Below are 21,502 nucleotides of genomic sequence, written 5' to 3'. Positions count from 1 at the left end.
CTCTAATTCTTTCCATCTGTGGATGGAATAAATTTTCTGTGCACCATAGCACATTCAAAAGTGCACCACCAATAGAAACACATGCTGCTGGCTGTGGGTGCTGTGCTAATCAGCTGGGTGGCACCTGAATCTCTCCTGGGCAGCTGCCCAAGTGCTCATCTTACAGGGAACTCTGGTTGGAACTTTGGCTGTTGGGTGCACATCTCAATATCTGGTGGGTGGAGGGGGTTGTCCCAGCTGTTCCCTAGGTTCCCTATGTTGGCTAGTGCCCCCTCACCAGTTGCTTCTGCATACCAGTGCATATGGTGATGCCTTCTGGGGAAGCAGCCAAAGAAACAAGGTGGGGGTTGGAGAGAGAGCAGGAAGAGGTGGAGACAGAAAACCATCTTCTCAGGACTGCTGTTTCTCTTCTGTTAAAAAGTGACAGCGAAGATGAACCTTGAGTGTGTGTGACTGAGATGCTGCTGTAGAATGAAATAAATATTGACAATATTTTTCTATTGTATGACCTGTTTGAAACAAGGATTTCCAACCACTTTGTCTGAAGACTCCCAATATCCTCGAGAGAAGAAAGTATGTCTGTTCCTTTAAATCAGTGGTGTCCACAAGAAATGTAACCAATTGCCAAAGCCAGGCACCCCCCTGAGATTACTCATTTGAAGCCTCTTGCCACATGAGTTGCCCTGGGCTGAAGCTTGAGAAGGCTGGAGGAGCCACCTCCACCACGTTCTTGTCCCACTGTGTGGTGGGGTGCATGCATGGAGTGGCCAGAGGGGCACCCCTCAATGTGTGGCTCTTCTCTGCCTCATTTCGCCAAACTATGCTGCCCTGTTTGCCACAGGTGGAGAGTATACTGGACACCACAGCTTTAAAGAGGGAAACTGAGTCATGGCAACTTCCCAGGGCCAAAGGTCTGTGGCCTCTAAACTCAGCACCTGATTCCCCCTTCGTAATCACAAGACTATCAATTCCCATTATATACATGACTTATGTGATTTGTCACATGCTGTGAGAATCTACCCATTCCTATACTTGCTGCTTGGTTAAACCAGCATTGAGAAAAATGAATGTCTGTGGTATCTGCTCCTAAGGAGGCTGGAAAGACATGGGGTGTTTGCCATGGACATCCATTCTACTATGTCTGACAAAATTCGGCTCAGCCATTGCATAGAAAGACTAAAATCTTCTAAATTCAAGATGTCTGTTCAGAATAAGCTTTTGTTTGTATGTGGGGGTGTGCTTCTGACATGCTTTGTGAAGGGATGAGTCAGGGGTACTATGGGGTTTGAAAGAGATGGGGAAAAGGATCTCACTTCCGACTAGCAGCTGAAGGAGGTTGCTCACTGAAAGCTTAAGCAGGGTTGCAGTAAGTGTGTCACTGGGGGAAAAGTGGAGCATTTTGCACAAGTCAAACAAAGCTAAAGCACAGAGTGGGTGTGCAATTTTGGTGCATTTTGAGTTTTGATCTGTTGTGTTCAATATGGTTTCATGGGTGAAACATGGCATTTTGGATTTCTTTAATCAATTAAATGTGTATTATTTTGAGTATGAAACTCAGCATGAAGCATAAGTGCTTGTCAGAATAGTTTTTCCTAAAGATGCAAATTCATCCATTCATGTAACAGTAGGTTAAATAAGAATAGTTTAGTATGTTCTTTCTTTAACTGTATCAATACTCAGCATAATAGCACTTCATTTTATTACCTAATAGTTAAATTCCTTTTTGTAAGTGGTTTTATACTTTCAGCTTGGTTTATCGGATGCTATTAATGAACTACCATTAAGGCTGCATGCCTACAGTGTGTAGCAGATGAAAGCTGCTCTGAGGCCCTGATTACAGGCATTAAAATGGTGTGTACTGGCTTACTGCTGCTTCCCAGCAGGTAACCTCACTCATAATTCCTTTGCATCTAGTCTCAGCAGGAGAAGATTGACAGGATTGAAGACCATGTCAACAGAGCTGCTGTGAATGTTGAAGAGGGAACCAAAAACTTGGGGAAGGTAGGGATCTACTCCTGCTGGCGAATCAATGGTGCTCTGCCTTCCAGCAATCTCCTGTATTAACCCAATTGATCCACCGTCTCTAATGCTGAGGGAACCAGCAGTTAAGAAAATAAGGAAGAAATGACACATAGGAAGTGGGGAGGGGGAAATTCAATCTCTTGTAATGTTCCATTACATCCAGTCTGCCAGAAGAGAAATTTTCTTCTTTACAGCCTCATTATAAGGCTGTTCTGCTGCTTCTTTCAATGGAATACCTGCAAAACCAGGCAGCAGTGTTAAATCATTGGCTCAGAAAGAGGCAAATGAGTGTGAAATGAAAGGATAACTGGGACACATGCTGTTGTGTTCCTAAGGCACATTTGTGTCACTAATAGTTATTACTAATGCACAAATACAGTTTCTGGGCATCTTATGATTATTATATTTGTTTTAATTATGTGGGCCAGACAGCGGATTTTACCTTGCAAACAAAATCAACCAATAGCAATTAAAATGATTTGTTTTCCTACTACATACCATAAACTCTTTTGCATCCAGAATGCTATTATCCAGAATTCTCAAATAAGCGGCATTTTAACCACAAGTAAATTTTAGTTAGGTTTTCCATAACTCCAGTACAGTGAAAGTAAATACAAATAAATACAGCAAATATGGTATAATTTTACAGTGTACAATGCTGCTGTTAGTAAATAAACTACTCTGCATACTTTTTTTTTGTTTCCTAATATCTAATCTTATTTTTCTTTAGTGTGATGCATTGCTAGGTATACCTCTCTCTTATCCAGAATATTTAGATATCTGGCAACCTTTGGGTCCAAAGGCTGCTAGATATGAAAGAGTTTGCTCTATAGGGGATAGCTCAAGTCTGAAGCCATATGGCACATTCTCTTACTTTACTGTGGAATAGTATTTTTTGAAAAAATTCTAATTTGTAAGTTTTATTTATGCACTGAGAATTGGAGGCATATGGCTAAGAGTAATGAGAGGAAAATTCACATCACCACAGGTGTGTATTCTAAAGTTTGGTGTTTTTTTTTTGGTTTTTTTTTTTGTTACAGGCTGCAAAATATAAGCTGGCAGCTTTGCCTGTGGCAGGTGCGCTCATCGGTGGAGTGGTGGGAGGTCCCATTGGTCTCCTTGCAGGCTTCAAAGTGGCAGGAATTGCAGCTGCACTTGGTGGTGGGGTACTGGGCTTCACAGGTGGAAAACTGATACAGAGAAGAAAACAGAAAATGATTGAGCAGCACTCTTCCACCTCTCCAGCCCTCCCTAGCCAAAGTGACAAAAAATCCACCTGAAGAGAGATTTCAGCATGACTGGGACTGAAGATAATAGAGTGATGAGGACAGATGTGCTAGCTTCACTTTCAACAGACGTCTGTGCCGGGAGTGTGGATCTCTCTTTGTTTGGGAGGTGAGAGAAGTACTGTCAGCCCTGTGATTCTGAAAGCTGTAATGAATGCCTTTTCACCATAGAGAAATATGCAGCTCTAATAACAGGTTGTGTGCCAAATCGACCTCGTTTTTGTATGGCGATATTGGAAGTGGGTATAAAAGAATTCAGAAAAAAAATGAAAAGCTTTGCTGTAATTTACCAAGCAAACTGAGGGGCCCTAGGGTTTGGAGCACTTTTATTAAGTAATTTCAAAGATTAATTCATGAGCTCTGATCTGTTTTTTAAACATCAAATTTTGGTTCTGAGCAAATGATTTGTACAGTCTGGTATGGCGCTCTCTGCATTCCTCAACGGATGTATGGACTGGACTGGCAGTGGGACTTAAATTGCCTGGCTTTGGCTGTGGGGAAAGCGTAAATAAACCAAAGTAGTGGTGCCAACCCCTTCTCCCTTTCCACAGCACTAACCTCACTCTGCTCTTTTTAAACAAGTCTTTTTTTTCCCCTATCTTTCCTTCTTCCTGTCTTCAGAATCCAGCAGGTTTTTTTCCCTAAAGACCCTTTCCTTCCCTCTTCAAACAGCCAAAAACTCCCCCTTGCTTATGTTAGGAGTGAGGGCATTCCTTGCCTGTTCTCCATGCAGCTTGTCTTTGAAAGCTGCTTTTTGGGTTAACGCCCATGGGCTGTTTAAAAAAAAAAAAGCACCTTACTCAGCTTTTGGTGCTGTTCTCCCTTTTTCCTCCATGCCTTGTTCATGGCCTGCCTCCATCAAACAAGTGGCAGTAGAGGATAGAAGATCATTCGTGAAAGACATCAGTTGCTGTTTATAGCAGTGTCAACTCCTTAGTCCTTTATTTCCATTTAATTTATTCATTGAGGATGTAAGGGGGATTTATTGTCGTTCTGTGACCTGTAATCATCTCACTTGGAAGACAAAGGACTGAGAAGCTGGCACTCCTGTTGAACTCACTAATAACTTGTCACGTGATGCCACCATTCGATGATCTGATCACAGTATTGGAAAGGTTGATGTAGTTCAGATGTAATAGGTTCACCTAATGGTTTACATACAAGCTGGTCAGGAAGGCTTCCTGCTCTCTTCAGCCAAAGATGCTGAGTTCTTTCCACTTATGCAACCTCTGCCGCTCTACGGGATTACTTCTGCCAAGCTGTATTTTTCCTTATTAGGCTTCCAGCTCTGCACTGCATTCCTCCAAGACTCAAAGCTTACTGATGTTTTCTGTAGCATTCTTGTTCACAGCTCCTGGCATACATTGTTAGCTCTTTTCCTAGCCTGTGGTATTGTGTGCTGGTCATTTGCTTAATTTTCACTTTGCACTCTTTTCATCTCCCACGTTTAAATATATGACTTTTAACAAGTTTTTAATTTCACACAGCACTGGCTGTTCCACAAAGGTAATCTCTGCCTGCCATCCCTGTGAAGTTCCAGCTATGCTGTTAGTGCCTTGTTGCAAAACACAGGCCATGCCCATTGCTTTTTAAAATGGTTGCTTAAGTGGAGTTTTATATTATAACCTTTTTTGGTGCTCCATAGCTCAGCAGAGAAGTGCCAATACATCACATTGAATAACAACAAAAACGGAGTTCTGTTGCCCCCTGGGGAAATAACTGTCTTCAGATAGTGGGATAGTAGGTTCTGGTGCCTAAATCTTGTAAGCAACTGTTAGTTTGAGCACAAGTTTCTTGTACTGAGTATTTCTTTCTTAATTACATAATTTATTAATTACACGTAAAATAAAAATTTGAACCCATACTGCAGATGTGCAGATCATGCTGTGTTAAGACTTTCTTCCTGGAGCCTCTGTGTACAAGAATGATTTTCACAAATACTAACATGTAAAGTGAGAAAACTTCATAGTTTAAGATGAAGTGTCTAGATCATATGATCAGGTAGAGCAGAAGAGACCTCCTGCATCATCTGGCTTCTGTGCTCATGACACTTAAATGCTTTCTTTAAATTAATGAACTGTAAACTGCTGCTGGACTTGTAATTGTACACACAGCTGTTTCCTTTTTTTACCTTTAACATTTTCAAATGTTAATGTTTTTAATAACTGAAGCCACTATTTGTCTGATTGTAGTTCGCTCTTCATTGTACTATTGCATAAGTTCAAGATGTTCTCACTTAGTTAAAATTATTCATAGTTTAGAAGCAGCAAAATGCAGTAACAAAGCCGCCCTTTCATTACATTTTGTACGTATGCAGCACCGAGTAGACTGTTATACCTGTAACACTATTGGATTTATAAATGCCTACTTCAGAAAAACGTTTATTTGCATAGAAGGAAAAATGTGGATTCGTTCTAGTAGCCAAACTAACCTTTAAATATTCCATGGACACTAACAAATATCTGCAATACAAACCAGGCCCCTTTTTTTTCCTAACTAAACAATGTATTTATCTTCTTTTTCTGAGGACCCAGCATTTTATAGAGAGGCACTTTGTATTTCCTTTACAGTATTAAATAGATTACCTGGAAAAAGTAGCAATTTCTGTAATAATTCAGAACAATGTTGTATATTAATATTTGAAACAACCTTTTGTTGAATTAGGAAAGTATTAAATTATACTCACCTGAGGAAAACAGTTGAACAACTGAAATGTAATGGTAAATGGGCAAAGTGTCCAAAATGCTTTTCATTACGTTTTGCATCTGGAAAGAGGCATGCCGTACTGTGGTCTAGGTTAATGCTGTACATTAATGTTGAAATTCAGAAATGTGCACCGCTAATATCGATGCAGTGCCTTCCATTGTGCAGTCTGTGCATCCTACCTGAGCGCAGTCACCTTCATGTTAAGATATCCCGTGAAGAGCAACTTTGGCAATGGTGCTTGCAGACAATGTAACTTCTGTGAAGAGTAATTGTGTTCCCATCTCTGTGTTCTGTTGCCTGGCCTTAACTTAGGAGCTGTTGAAGGCAAATTCCCTGGTGCATATTTATTTGAGGTGCTTGGTACTTTCTAGCTAAATACTAAAGCACAGCAGCAGCAGTGAGAGGTTTAAAAGTACTTGAGCTACTCTCTTTACAGGACAACATAGGTGCTATGTACTGAAATAGCAGGTTCAGGGGCACTTCATTGCCCAGTTCAGCAGATGACAGCCAGAAGCACAACACCAGAACCATTACATAAAGAAAACATGCTGGAATGTTGTTAACCAGAGGTACCTTAGTAACCAGCCTGCAAATTCAAGGCAGTTGACCCCCATGGTGGGATGAGACCAAGCTGAATGGAGAGTAGACTCCCTCAGAAGATATCTGTGCACAGCAGTGATATTTATGACTTTGGCAATGAGGAAAAGCAGTTGGTGTCTTTACCACAAGGGAGGGAGGAAGGCTATCGCAAGACTTCCCAGGGGAGGCCAGGCCAGCTTGCTCTCATGCTACAGATCACAAAAATCATACAGAAAGGTGAAGTAGGATCTAAAAGTTTAATTTAGGTGAGAAAAAAAATGCAGTCAAGGCTGCCAGGGTAGCACTTGCTGTATTGCAATGGAGAGAGAGAGATATAAGATCTGCTCAACAATAACTTCCATGGTTCCGAAATTACTGAAGACAATGGTATAAAGAAGAGGTTTAAACTTATTAGGGCAGGCATCCTTCATAAATGAGTATGGGGAGAAGTAGCACTTAATCTAAAGAGGTTTAAGCAACTGGCATAGCAAATTTTAAAAAACTACACAAATCAAGAAACATATTAAAAAGCCATTTTATAACAGGCTAACTTTCAGCTGAAATACTGTGTTCAGTGTTAGTCACAGATCTTAGAAATAGGTTTAAAAGGGGATCAGAAACTAACGAAAATAATTAACTGAAGAAAAAAATGCATTTGAGAAGGTGCTGCAAAGAGTAGGATGGTTTAGAGAAGAATCATGAGGCATATAAATTAATAGTACAGACCAGGTAAATCAGCAGCTCTCATTTACCTGCACTAACACAAGGCAAAAGGAACATTCCAGTAACAGTGACAAGTATCAGAGAGGTAGCCGTGTTAGTCTGTATCTTTGAGAACAACAAGAAGTCCTGTGGCACCTTATAGACTAACAATTATTTTGGAACATAAGGGACAGGCAGATCAATTTAGAACTAATCTGAGGGAACACCTTTTTGCCTTCTTGCAGAGTCCATAATTCACCTGTGGAAATGATGGCTACCAAGCGCATGAGTTGAGCATGATTCAAATCAGTCCGTATTTCTAAAGCAAACATTTGCTGTTATATTAGGTAGGACATGTAAATCCATAAGCCTCTGGGGACTGATTTGCAGAAGTGCTGCACATTTAACAACTGCTTCTCATGGGAGCTGTGCTTTGAACATACAAAGTGCTCCATGCCAGGACATAATGCCAAATCTCTCAAGCATGGGCTGTCTGTCAAATTGGGCACCCAAAATGAGACCACTGCTCTTAACCCCTGTGTTTCAGTTCCCCCATTTATAAAAAGGCAGTATCTGTCCATCCCACATGGGTGTGGTAAAAATAAGCATCAAGGAGCACTCACACTATAGAGATAAATACCATAGAAAAGGACCTGAAAAAATAATTCTGTCTTCAAAGCAGGCAGGAAGTATGGCCCAGGGCCATATTGGGGCTTGAACAGAATATGGAGCAGAGGCCCACAAACTAAACACTACCCATCCTGTGAGATTAGTAAGGCAGGTTTCAGGAGAAAAAAAAAACCTAGTATGTTATGTAATTCAAGACTATCATACTACCTAGGCAAAATCAATACATTCTTTTAACTTATATGTTTATGTGTAACGCCATTATGGACTCAGGACCATTAGAGAAGTGCACTATAGACATATATAGCATCTTAATTTTCAGTTGTTCACTTACACAAGTATCATATGTACAGTAAAATAACACACAAGATTCTGTAAAACTTTAATTTATTCCCCCCCAAGTATCCAGAATATGGCCTTTTGATAAGAATGTGACAAAAAATGAGTACCAGCATAACTATTCACATGGAGAGGAAGAAAGTAAAAAGCACATACTACCAGATTACACAGAAAACAACCCAAAAGTCCTATTTAATGGGATAGTGCAAGTTAACAGCATGTCTCTGGCAATGATACCTTCATTTGGATTATAAAAGTTTTACAGAATAGAGTTAGATCAAAAGTCTAGATGGGTCTCTGGTATTATTATAGCATTAAGAACATAACTTCTGAAATACGCTGTACAGAATGACCCACCAAACAAATGTATTTACAAGCCCGGGGAGGAAATTTTTCTTTTCGTTTATCCCAAATAAAAATACACAGAATTATGAAAATATAGGGTTACTATTTCCACCACACAGAAGTCAATGCTGCTGTCTGAAAGGCTTGCAATATTATTTCAAGTTTTAAAGTTCATCTTTTTCTCTCAATAAGGTGTACCTATGTTCACTGGGTGCTAGTTTCTGGAAGGAACTCTCTGGAGGGCTGCTTGCAAAATCTTGGATTGGCTGAAAAAGAACACAAAAGTATGGTTTCATTACATAAAACTCTTTAGTCTCATTTCTTGTAAGCAATAACGTTTAAAAGTAACATTACGCACTAAGTTTCGTGAGCTTGATGGAATGAATTTCCCCTCTCATCTACTCAGATAAATCATCAAGAGAAGAAAAACACTTAAGATTGCTTAAAAGGCGGTCCATCCACACAGACCCTTTATATCAAGGTAACACCCACCACACATTAGCCTAGATGGATTCAGATCCTCCTAAGGCCAATGTGTACAGTAACGACACATCACATTCCTCCTCACGACAATAAATGCAAAACCTTAACTCTGCCCTAAAACATTAGCATGCATTACTGAATAGTATCGTTGTTTTCCTGTGGGGAAGTAGGAGACTAGTACCTTAACCCCAAGACCATACTGTAAAGCAAACATGACCATGTAATTAGTTTCTCAGAACATTGCAGAGGTAGTTACGTGGCAAACGTTCCATTTTAAACAAAGTTTATAAAATGGAGAGGAAGATACCTGAAGGCTTGCACCATAGGGAAGTATGTGAAGTCTATGATTAAGATGAGATGAAAACTTGGATCCGGATGTTGGTGTGTTGTGAAGAGGGAGTTTGGTAAAGAAGGTGACAGAAAGATGGCATCCGGGGGTCAGAAGTAAGGATGGCTACTTGTACAATAGGTTTAGTAAGAGTGATGTGTGTAAACTCTGTGTAGAAAAATATACGTAAAGGTAGGTGGGTGGCTTAACTTTTCATTTGGTAGGTTTTGTTTCATGTACTGTATGTGGGGCACAGCTAAGTTCTGAACAAAGCTGTATGGATATTGATTTCCTAGGAATTGTGTTAATGTGTAAGAAGGGTAAAGGGTTGAGTAAGGGGCATGGTCCACAGAGCCATGTAACAGAAATGCAGCAACAGGAGGCAAAATTTTATCTGCGGCTCTACAGCTCTGATCAGTAGAACCTTTGCCATAAGGATCTGTGTCTAAAACTGCCTGTTTAGCCAGAAGAAAAACATACTTGCTCATGGAGAAGATGCTGGCTACCTGCTGCTGTGTGGGTTTTCAGTTACGACAAATAATGGGAAATGTGACCTGTATGCCTAAAAATCTCTTTAATCACTGGCTGTGCCAAAATCCAGTGGAGACTCTTCCATCTGCTGGTAAGTCAGACTGTCATTGACAAATTTCAAACAACTTCAAAAGGTTTTATTTAAAATGTATACAAAGAATCAGAACACAAATTATACAGAGAATTCAAAGGTCACCTGAAGGTGAAGAAAGATAAATGTACGCCTCTTAGTGAACCCAGTGTTTGTCCCACATTTGCCCACAACAGCATGGTGCTGGATGAAAGTTTTTTTTTTTTTTTTTTTGGGAGGGGGGTAAAAATACATAAGACAGCAGCTGCACACATGTACATACAATACTACCTTTGCCTACAATAGCCATCCCCATAAAGCCTCACTTCTCCCTCTCATGCTCCAACCCCATTTAATTCTCATTGCCCAACTCTGCTCCCCTGCCCCAGCTCCAATGCCCTGGGCCTGCTCCCTTCCAGTCTCTCAGATGGGTATGTCACACACCTGTGCAATGCTTATGCTAAAACCTGCGTTGACTAACATTGGCTCAAGTGTCAAGGCACTCACTAAAAGTGCAGGCAATAGCCCATCAAATCATTTAACACCCACACAAACCTGAGTGCACATGCATACTCAGCCATACCTCAGAACACTCTTGCTTTCCTCCCCAGACTCAGACCCCTGCCCTCCACAGCAACCCCCCTTCCCCAGTAAAGCCTCACAATCACTCAAACACAAAACCTTCACTCCACCCTTATGTTCTACATGCACAGATGACACTGGCACTCGCATCGCACACAGGTCTAAACAGGATTTCTGGGAAGGCCACTGAGGTCAGTTACAGGTTTGTGTTTGAGCATAACTGAGACATCCTGTGGTGTGTGCACGGGGTGGTTGCACGTTGGAACAATAAGGCCAAGGAGGATATGAATGTGTTTCAGAAAATATTCCCTTCACTAGTGCCTTCTTTGGTTTTCAACGACTGCCTAGACTGCAAACACATTCAAAATAACCTTTTTTCTAAATGAACTCGTTTTGTGGGGGGAGCATATCGGAGGGGCAGCAAGGCTCGCTCAAATTTTCAGGAGACACTAATTTTGAGACTTGATTTCCCAATATTACTACATTGTAATAATTTATGCAAAACATTTTCAACACAAGTATTTGTAAGATGCACGTATGCTCATTTACAAACTGACTCAGTTTACAGTTACCAGTTTGATTAATCTCTAGAGCAGAGAGGTTCAGTCACAAGCAGAGCAGGTAGCGCCTGGTAAATGCAGTGGCCATCTGGGAGCTGCAGAAGCAAGCCCCATCTAGCTTTCAGGCTGTTTATCCATAGGCAGTGCAAAGCTACACAGCAAGTGAGGTGGAACTTGCTACAGTTTTCTTCTGCCTGGGAAGCTGGGTGTCCCAAATGGACTTACGTATAAAGCAGACACCTTAAAACCAGCCACAGATGGCTGGTTTATAGGCAAATTACGTACAGCCTGGATTTGTATTTCATGATAAAATACAAGATTGGCTCTTAAACTAACATTCTGCAAATCACTGCATATAGTTCAGTAACAGGTTTAGCATCAATCCTTTCATCTATATACTTCCATGTTTGACTTTTCAATCACAGATTCTTTCACTATAATCAAAATACTAACAGCAAGCAACTACAGGGCAATAGGCCTCATTAACTTGTTGCTAAACTTCCTCTCATGCTGTAAGAGTCATTAATCCAAACCTTCCAAATAGGAAGTACAAACTACAAAGAGCAATTCATCAAAGAAAAGAAACACTGATCAATCACCACATTCTTTCAAAAGCCCTGCCTCAGTAGTTTAAAAAAAATCTTACCACGTTCAGGGCAAATGTGCAGCTATTAAACAAATATTCCTTTTTTGAGTCAAACTGAAATCTAGAAATGCTTTTATTTCTGTTGAAAGCTGGAATTTCACGTACTGGAGCAACGTTAAAAGCTGTTTTAAATGCCTTCTCTTGTAAGTTACCTCAATAAAAGACTGATTAATTATCAGAAGTCCTGTCAATTCTCAATGTGGAAAAATGTGTCGTGACATGATTTGAGTATAAAAGTAGTGGTGAGCTATCAACAATAAACTTCAGAAAGACATTATTGTTTTGGGATGGAAAGAAGGTGCTCAGATACAACAAAAAGAAGCCAGAAATGTGGCTAAATTAGGTGTTTCTAAATTCTAGCGTCAGCAGATGTCTGATGATATATGGCTCATTGATCTAGCACAGTGTTTTCTAACTTTATTTGGCCATGGAACCTTTTTAAACTCGAAAAAATTTGCAGAACCTCATTCTCAGGCTCCACCCACCTCAGCCCCTAAATCTGCCCCTCCATCCCCAAGCTTTACGCCCCCATCCCTAGGCCTGTCCCCTCTCAGCCCCAAACCTAAATCCCCATCCCTGGGATTAACTCACCTCAGCCCCAAACTGGCCCGAGACTAACCCATCTGTGGTGCTGGCTGGGGATCCTATGCCAGGTGGCCATGTGAGCCCAGTGGAATGGAGGTGTTCCTCTGGCTGGGGTGAGTGAGCCATGCCTATTAAAGGGTGTGGCCACTCAGGTAGAGGGTAAGTGAGGGGCTCTCTGCAGCTCCCTGCCCAGCCACCGATGAAATAATGGAACTAAATTCAATTGTTTAATGGCCAGATCCCTCCCACCGCCATGCAGGCCATTAAACCAATTAAATTTAGTTCTACTCTGTCAGCAGCAGCCAGGCAGGGAGCTGCAGAGGAGCGAGCTATTATAATGCAATTTTCTCGTGGAACACCATTTGTGAAACACTGATCTAGCACAAAAAGATATAATCAGATCCAGTGGCTGGAATTTGAAGTCAGCAAATTTAAGGAAAAAAATCCTTACTAATGTGTTCTGTAGTATTGCTCTTTGAGATGTGTTGTACGCATCCATTCCAGTTCAGGTGACTCACAAAGCAGTTCAGTCCTGTGACAGGTTTGAAATCTACCTACCTGAATAATGATGGAGGGACTAATGAGAGAGATGGCCAAAAGAGATGCAAAGATATGTACCAATGACCAAACTGCAGCTCTACAAATATCCAGAACAGGCAACTGCGTGAGAAAGCTCTTGCTGGAACATTAGAGTTTCTGCCACCAGGACGGTGTTTTAAAATATGCAGGTAAGTCACCAGAGGAGCCCAGGCAAGGGTTTTGGGCACTTGTGTGTGAAGGGAAGTTGGTAACTAGGACTTGGCTTCAGGCTGCAATAGATGCAGTTGATTCTGCTGCACGAGCCATGGAATTACAATGCACAAATGTTCAAGACTCCAGTCATCCAGTCTTCCTCAGGAAGTCTAAGAGACCATTCAGGATCTTCCTTTTGAGGGAATGACTTTTCACAGCAGACAGATAATATCGTTGAGTCTAGAGCTATATTCAACCTTTTAGGTATTTACACTCCCCCTCTTAAAGATGAAGCAGTTTTGTCCACAGCAGTATCACCATTACCCTTCTAGGATGCCTCAGCACCAGGACCAACCAAGAAGGAAAAGGACAAGTTACAAGAGAAGACTTTCTCTTCCTTTTGGTGTTTTTTTCCATCCTCAATGAGATCATCATCCAGGCAGCCTCGAAACACTGAGCAGCCAGCTCGACATTTTTGCTGAGATTAATTTACCAGTTTGAAGGATCACTTTCTGCTGCCAGTTTTTTCTATCATGTTGTCCCACTTGAGTGTTTGAAGCCATAACATTATTGGCCACTATGTCTCCAGTATGCTGGAGCTGGCATACATGCTAGAGTTTATTTCTATCCCCATCCCTTTTCTGGGACCACTTTAATGAGAGAGTTCTTCAGAGGGTGCAGTCTCTCCTGTTGGGAGCCATTTAGTGATTTCTTCCCCCCACCCTTTTTTTTTTTTAACTGAGTAAAGGGGTTTTATCATTACTATTACCTAATTCCAAAAATAAAAGGATGTCTCAGATCCATACTAAATTTTTTAGCACTGAACAAGCACATAAAGTAAGTAGTTTCACATGTTCACTCTGATTTTCATTATTCCCTCTCTGCATCCTGCTGACTGGTATCCTGCCTTCAACTTAAAGGCATGTGATAATACACAAAGATCAAAGGAAATTCCTGAGACTTGTAATTGTTCATTTGCAGTTCTGTGTCCAGAGTTGCCTATAACCTCCAATTTTTACAAAGTGCATAGCAAAGGTGGCTGTTCCCCCAAGGAAATCTGGTGTTTCTATGTTTGGATGGCTAGTTGGTGTGAGGCCAGTCTAAGGTCCAGATGCTGTCCAACATGCTAGAAGTCCAGTTCACCTTTGGTACACTGGGCTTGCTGATCAGTGAGGAAAACTCAATCCTCTCAACTGTTCAGGGATCAGAGCCTACAGGAACAGTCTCGATTCCACAGAAGACAGGATGTTCCACCAGGCATTTCATTAGACCTGAGGGGCCATCCTATCGCAACACCATGGAATTGCCTCAGCATTCTAGGCCACATGGGCTGCGTGACTGTCTGTGCTCTGGTATGCCAGGACATGTTTTGCAAAGCTGCAGAAATGGCTGAGCTTGCTGAGCTCATTATCCATCAGAAATTGTGAAATTTACCAATTTTAAGCCCCTATGGCCATGAAATTGCTCAAAGTGAACTGTGAATTTGGTAGGGCGCTACAGATGAAGAATCAACTTCTGAAAGCAAAAGCCAGCCAAAAGCTCTCTAGAATGTACACCCCTGGATCACTTTAAGTAGTACTGCAAAGACCTTTGTTCTAATCATACTACACCTGGCAGAAGAGATTAATGTACCTTAGTTACCTTTGGGGAGAAAAGCAGAACCACCAATCCAACTTTCACAAAGGACCGCGGTATCTAATGACAGGTGGCCAGGACCTATCTTTCACTCCCTTGGAAGTATGGCATCTTCAGTAGCACAGTAGTCCCTCGACACCACGCTGGTCAACTGGTTCAGACCCCAAGAACCATCGCTTCCTGTACAGGGAGGGCCCAGGTCTTCACTAAGGTCTCCTTTCAAATTTTGAACTGGTGACTACATCATTGAAAATCCACTGCAAGTGTTCAGTACAACAGTCTGATCCGTGATACCTACTTCCTTAAGTCCCTGGAAACTTGCAGGTCTGTGTTAAATGCCTGAAAGTTCTCCCCTCACACTTACTGCTTCCTGTAAATCTAATAAAAAATGCCTTGAAAGGATTCCAAGGGTAAAGTCTTGAATGAGCCAATCACATGGTTTCAGTTGAGCAAGCCCTAACAGATTGAAAAATATGATGTCCAGCTAGCTAGGCAGAAGGGTAAGTACAGTCTCATGGCTAAAGCACAGGCCTGTGCATCAGATTTGAGTACTCTAACTCAACTCTGCACATACAGGACTTTTTTTTAAATGTAGACAAGTCACTTTGCATCTTACTATTTCCACACTAAATAATAGGGTTGGGGGAGTTAATTATGTAATGCTTGTAAAGTGTGTTGAGATCCTCCAATGTTCATATTTTACAGGTTTATGGCCAAAGAACATTATACTTATGTCAGCAGCCAAGTAAGTTCATAAGAAGCACATCCTTGAAACTTTCCTTGGGGCAAAGTTAAGTCAGTTGAGTAAAGAAGCTTGGAGTAGAAGCAGAGCTTGTCCCAGGTTTACCCACTGAGTGGGTTAAAGAACTGAGTGTTTTGCTGTATTCAATTCAATTTATATGAGTCCACTCAGTCCTACTTTTTATTCAGCCAATCACGCAGACAAGCACATTTGTTTCTATTTACAGGAGATAATGCTGCTTCTTGTTTACCATATCACCTGAAAGTGAGAACTGGCATTCACTTGGCATGGTAGCAGCTGGCACTGAAAGCTATATACATGCCAGATATGGTAAACATTTGTGTGCCTGTTCATGCTTTGACTTGTAGGCTCTAAAGTTTTAGATCATTTTGTTCTTGAGTGCAGTTATATTAAAAAAAAATTCTACATTTACAAATGTAGAATTTTGATAGATTGATCTATAGTATTTGTATGGGATGAATTGAAAAAATACTTACTTTACCTTGTTACCATGCAAATATTTGTAACAAAAACAATATAAAATGAGCACTCTGCAGTGTTGTAACAAATTAATATATTTGAACAGTTACAAAATATCCAAAAATATATATAGTAAATTTAATTGGTATTCTGTTATTAACAGTGAGATTAAAATAGCAATTATTCATACCTATATTTTAATCTCACAACTGGGATTTTTAAATATCACTTGAGAGCCCTAAATTATTGCTATTCTAAAATAAATACACTGAATTCAGACAAAGTAAAATGGATTCTTTACAACTTCATGTAATATTGGTAAAAGAGCTCAAATATTTGTTTTATTTAGGCCATACTGATTTCAATCATGGAATTGTTAAAAGGAATAGATTACATCCACATGAGCAGGACAATGCAGGTTCCATTCAGAATATTCCAAGTCACAGAAGAGTTTAAGTCAGGTGACAAAATGGGTGGCATTAAATGTATTAAAAAGTGAAGGTTTCCATATAAAGAAATGAACATTTAAATTTTTTCTTGTTCAGTAAGAACACAAAAATGTGGGATATTTTTTAATTTATGTACGGTCTAAAATTTATCAGTACTGACTTGGAGGGTTTTAAAATACTTGCTAGGTTGATGGGGCTGCATCCCGTATTTTCCATAAACACATTTCTCTTCTTATAGACCAGGCTAATGCAAAAGCATGGTATTCATGCTGAGAAAGGATAAATGGTTTGCCTAAATAGCTAGATACAAATGCATACACTTCTGCAAGTCTTACCTGACCAGGTGCTACATCAGTTGGATCTGGGCCATGATGAAATTCTCTGTGCAATTTTCCAGAGTGCAAATCTAGTACAAATTGTTTAAGTTTACCTGGAATTCTAGGAAAAAAAAACAAATCCAATGAATATACGATAAATAAGCACACAACCTTAAACTGAACAGTAAAGAATATTGTTTAGCTAGCCCACAATTCTCCTGTCCGTCAGATACAGTATGGCCACTTTAAGTAATTAATTTGTGGTAGAAAGCTAACTGGATGGGAGGCTTGCGATAAACAGCCTTACTCATGTCTTTCTTTTTCTCTACTATCACTTGAGGCACAGCAAGTACTTCTTCCCTTCAATAATTCCCACAGAGTTGTCCTAGCCATTGTATACTCACTTCAGCTCCCACCAACCAACTGCCAAAGAGAATAGCAGGTTCCAAATGCACGGTTTACAAATACAAATGGATGTCAGGTAGGAGTATTGACAAAATGTCTTTGAAAGGTTCTCCAGTGTGAGAATAATTGCACATACACCACAGATAAACACTGAGAGAATATCAATTTAAATTTAATCTTAGATCATCTACTCTCACCACAGCACAGTGTTAAGTAAAGCAGCCAATTCTACGTATGAAAGGTCAGATGGGCTACAATGCTTAAAATGAACAGTTGGTCTCATAAGTGCTAAAGATTAGCTCATACACTACGATATGAGCAGTATGTGTGTTATATCAGATAATTTATAGATGGTCAGATTTGTAGTCTATGTTATTCCATATCCCTTGCAAAGTTCATTGAGATCGATGAATGAAAAGCACTATATAGCCGTGTCTACACGTGCACGCTACTTCGAAGTAGCGGCACTGACTTCGAAGTAGCGCCCGTCACGGCTACACGTGTTGGGCGCTATTTCGATGTTAACATCGACGTTAGGCGGCAAGACGTCGAAGCCGCTAACCCCATGAGGGGATGGGAATAGCGCCCTACTTCGACGTTCAACGTCGAAGTAGGGACCGTGTAGTCGTTGCGCATCCCGCAACATCGAAATAGCGGGGTCCTCCATGGCGGCCATCAGCTGAGGGGTTGAGAGACACTCTCTCTCCAGCCCCTGCGGGGCTCTATGGTCACCGTGTGCAGCAGCCCTTAGCCCAGGGCTTCTGGCTGCTGCTGCTGCAGCTGGGGATCCGTGCTGCATGCACAGGGTCTGCAACCAGTTGTCGGCTCTGTGGATCTTGTGTTGTTTAGTGCAACTGTGTCTGGGAGGGGCCCTTTAAGGGAGCGGCTTGCTGTTGAGTCCACCCTGTGACCCTGTCTGCAGCTGTGCCTGGCACCCTTATTTCGATGTGTGCTACTGTGGCGTGTAGATGTTCCCTGGCAGCGCCTATTTCGATGTGGTGCTGCCCAACGTCGATGTTGAATGTCGACGTTGCCAGCCCTGGAGGACGTGTAGACGTTATTCATCGAAATAACCTATTTTGATGTCGCTACATCGAAATAAGCTACTTCGATGTAGGCTTCACGTGTAGACGTAGCTTATAAGACGTAAGTACTACTACCATAGTACCTGTAACAGTAAATTATTAGTAGTGCAGTACAGGTTGAACCTCTCTAATCTGGCACTCTCTTGTCTGGCAAACTCTGTAATCCAGCATGATTTTAGTCAGCCAGACAACCACTTATCATGGGTGTGGCCAAGTTTCTTGTGGTCCCATACAATTTGTTTACAACCACCAGTCCTGGTTCTCAGCGTTCTTTGCTGTTATTTAGCTGTAACTTACCTCAAAGTGTCTTGTAAGAACCCAGCAAGCAGTGGAAGTGTTGGTAATGTGCTACAAAATATTGACCTCCCATTTTTCTCCAGCAAATTCTTTCATCCGGCATCAGTCAGGTCCCAAAAGTACGAGATGGAGAGAGGTTCAAGCTGTAGTACTTCAAGACTACAGACAGAATCAGGGGCCCCTTCTGTTAAGCGCTATTAAATCAGTGGCTTGTTTTAGTTAATATATTTGGAGGGCTGAAGTGGGGCAGAGGGGAATGCATGAAGCGAAAGGAGACAACACCAAAAAGAAGCACGAGAGTGAGGCCAGGCGAGGAACAAGGAAAATAGAAGAGGAAAAGGCAATAAGGCTGGAGAATACAGAACGTGAGGCTGGTAGTAGAGGTTCTGCAAAGGAGGCAGAGAGAGGAAGATGGAAGAAATGGTCAATTAAACAGAGGTAACTTGAGCCACAGTTTACACTGAAGAGTATGAAGATACTACTTGTATCTAGAGGCCAATGAACATGGCTACTGCCAGGAGAAAGTTCTTGTTTCTGGAGGTTGTTCTGCAAACATTCTCTTTGCTTATGGCATGTCAGTGTTGGAAGATGGGTAACTGTGTGTCCCTGAAGAGGGGAAGGCATGTTCATCCTAGTCCAGTTCTCAAAAGGTGGTAGGACTGGGGGAATCCCAAAATGGGCCTGCGACCATTGGACCTCACTATGCACTGGTCATAACAGTTAACGTAACAAAACAGTTAGGATCTTACTAAAGATGCATTTAATTAATCGAAATGTGCTAATGCCTGTAATATATCATGGGCACATTACATTTGAAGAAGAGTAGGTCTGTTGGAATTTGAAGGAATACCTGGCAAGAATCACCAAATTCCTTCCAAACTCAGCTGCAGCACAGGAGTGGAGCTCCAGAATAGGGACTATGCTGCCTGAGAGGTGAGGAAGCCTGACTGCAATGTTTATATCATTCTAGGGAGTCTGCTGCACACGAAACCAAGGCTTCTGACAGATGCAATGACTTCTTGCTAGCCATGGTGTCTGTGGTCATCCCTGCTAACAGATTCCATTATATTTGGTCCTAGTAACTTCAGACTTGCAGCAAATGCAACGTTTGCAATTTTTGTTGAGTTTCCTTTTTAAATTTGGGTTACATTTGTCTAGCACCAGAACTGACACTCAGTATAACCTTTCCAAGAAGGCTTGCAGTGGACGTTAAAGCTTGAATAGATACAATGGGAACTGAGCAAGTGTATGTACGCAGTATTACTGTGACAGCTTACTGAGTCCAAATGAGTTGTGTAGCTGTGTGCATGTGTAACTGCCAAGAGGCAGACTGGAACCTGGGACCTCTGGAGCTTCACACAGGCGCCTCTACAGTTTGAAAGCAAAGCCAGCTGGCTCTCAGCTTAGGCTGTAGAGGACACTCATTCTTTCTCTGAGCAGTGGTTTAGGTGCCACTAGGTGGGACAGTGAACCACACATGGTGTGTGGGTTACATAGACACTTCCATAAAATCAAACCCTGACTATCCAGTCACTACACTTACTAATATGATTGCCATGACACATAATGGCATATATTATCAAAACAGACTTCAATATTTCCATTTACTTGTGAAACATTAGACTAAATACAAATTTCAAGAACAGCTGGATTTTTGGCCAGATTATTTAAAAACACAAGATAATTATACTGTCACTTCTGATTCTCTCTGTTCTTCCCATTGTCACTGATACTAAAGATATCAGACAGATCCTTTGGTTTAGTCATAGTTCTGTTGAAGCCAATGGAGCCATGATAGTTTATATCACCTGAGATCTGCCCTATAGGGCCATAACTCCAGGAAACCAGCTCAGAGTTGAATAATTTATTATCAAACCATCAGCTCCCTTTAGAAGAGGTTGCCCAAGGTTCTCATTTGGAAGTGCACATCTGGTAGCAGGGCAGCCCTCACACAAGTTTTCATTTTGGATCAATGGAGTAGCAGAAATCTTGTCTGTGCAAGACAAAGGCTCATGTAGTGTAACTTTACTTTGCCTACTTGTGGAGTGGGTGTTGAACAAGTGTGGGACACAAGTTATTTCCTATTCTTTAAGCACTAACTGCATGTCCATGTTGCTCAGAACAGTACACGTCAGCTCCTGAGATAACAAATAGGACAGTAAAGAGGTACATGGACGAAGGACGAAACTACAAGCAATAAAGAAAGTGTAGTTTGGTGACAGAAATTCAATGACACAAGATACACAGAGATTGCTCACTTGGTATCTAGAGCTGAAGCCCCTTCAGCAGCTTTTGTCCAACACGATGTATGAAAGCTCATAGTGATGTAAAGCACAAGGTAGATGGGTGTGGTACAGTGCAGGAAAGAAAAAAACTATTTTTCTTTCATACATGTCCTGTTGATCTATTTATTTATAGCAATTTATAACACACAACAAGGCATCCAAACTGGTACTCTGGGCATTGTGGATGTTACTGAAAGTAACAATACAAGAAGGACAAAAAGCAAGTCCCCAGAAAATTTCCCCCAGCAAAATAAGGATTTTCATTGTCAAACTACCACTTCCCATAAACAAGCAACTGCAGCAGGCCCAATTCCTTCAGCCAGTGGGCTACAAGAAAGGCTCTACAGTGGGCCTCTCAAGGGAATGCTCTACTGCCAGCCTGTCTCTGTTCAACTGAGGAGGACCTAGCACAAGCATCATTGCTGAATACCATTTCTGCATTGTGCCCAAGGGAGAGTGCTATGGTCTCGTCAAACCATCTAGTCAGAAATACCAGTGCATTTAAAACAAACGTCACAGTGATTAAACTGACACGGTATTTTAGGCAAATATTACCCCAACAATGAGTCATAGTTCACAGACTATGAAGGCAGAATATCTGGCAGGTCCATGCAAAAAGGGCCCAGGACAAGCTCAGGAATGTCCAAGTTACAGAGGAGAAAAACAGATGACGACAGAGTAGAG

At 41.3% G+C, this 21,502-nt stretch overlaps 2 protein-coding genes across 3 annotated transcripts in view; one reads left to right on the top strand and one right to left on the bottom strand.

The window, feature by feature from the left end:
- Positions 1-4,107, top strand: part of STX17 (syntaxin 17) — a 46,199-nt gene extending 42,092 nt beyond the window's left edge. For both annotated transcript variants that reach the window (XM_074987961.1, XM_074987962.1), the window contains 2 exons: positions 1,915-2,001; positions 3,063-4,107. In XM_074987961.1, the coding sequence (XP_074844062.1) occupies positions 1,915-2,001; positions 3,063-3,302 (327 nt within the window). In that variant the 3' untranslated portion in view covers positions 3,303-4,107. The remainder of the gene's footprint in view (positions 1-1,914; positions 2,002-3,062) is intronic.
- A 177-nt stretch (positions 4,108-4,284) lies between these two features.
- Positions 4,285-21,502, bottom strand: part of ERP44 (endoplasmic reticulum protein 44) — a 109,739-nt gene continuing 92,521 nt past the window's right edge. The window contains exons 11-12 of the mRNA XM_074987960.1: positions 16,765-16,867; positions 4,285-8,872 (exon numbers count right to left, since the gene is read on the bottom strand). Coding sequence (XP_074844061.1) covers positions 8,771-8,872; positions 16,765-16,867 — 205 coding nt within the window. The 3' untranslated portion in view covers positions 4,285-8,770. The remainder of the gene's footprint in view (positions 8,873-16,764; positions 16,868-21,502) is intronic.

The sequence above is a fragment of the Carettochelys insculpta genome, chromosome 2 (genome assembly GCF_033958435.1).
Source record: "Carettochelys insculpta isolate YL-2023 chromosome 2, ASM3395843v1, whole genome shotgun sequence".
NCBI lineage: Eukaryota > Metazoa > Chordata > Testudines > Carettochelyidae > Carettochelys > Carettochelys insculpta.
Note: the sequence above shows the minus strand (reverse complement) of the source record. Positions and strands in the feature narration are given on the sequence as shown.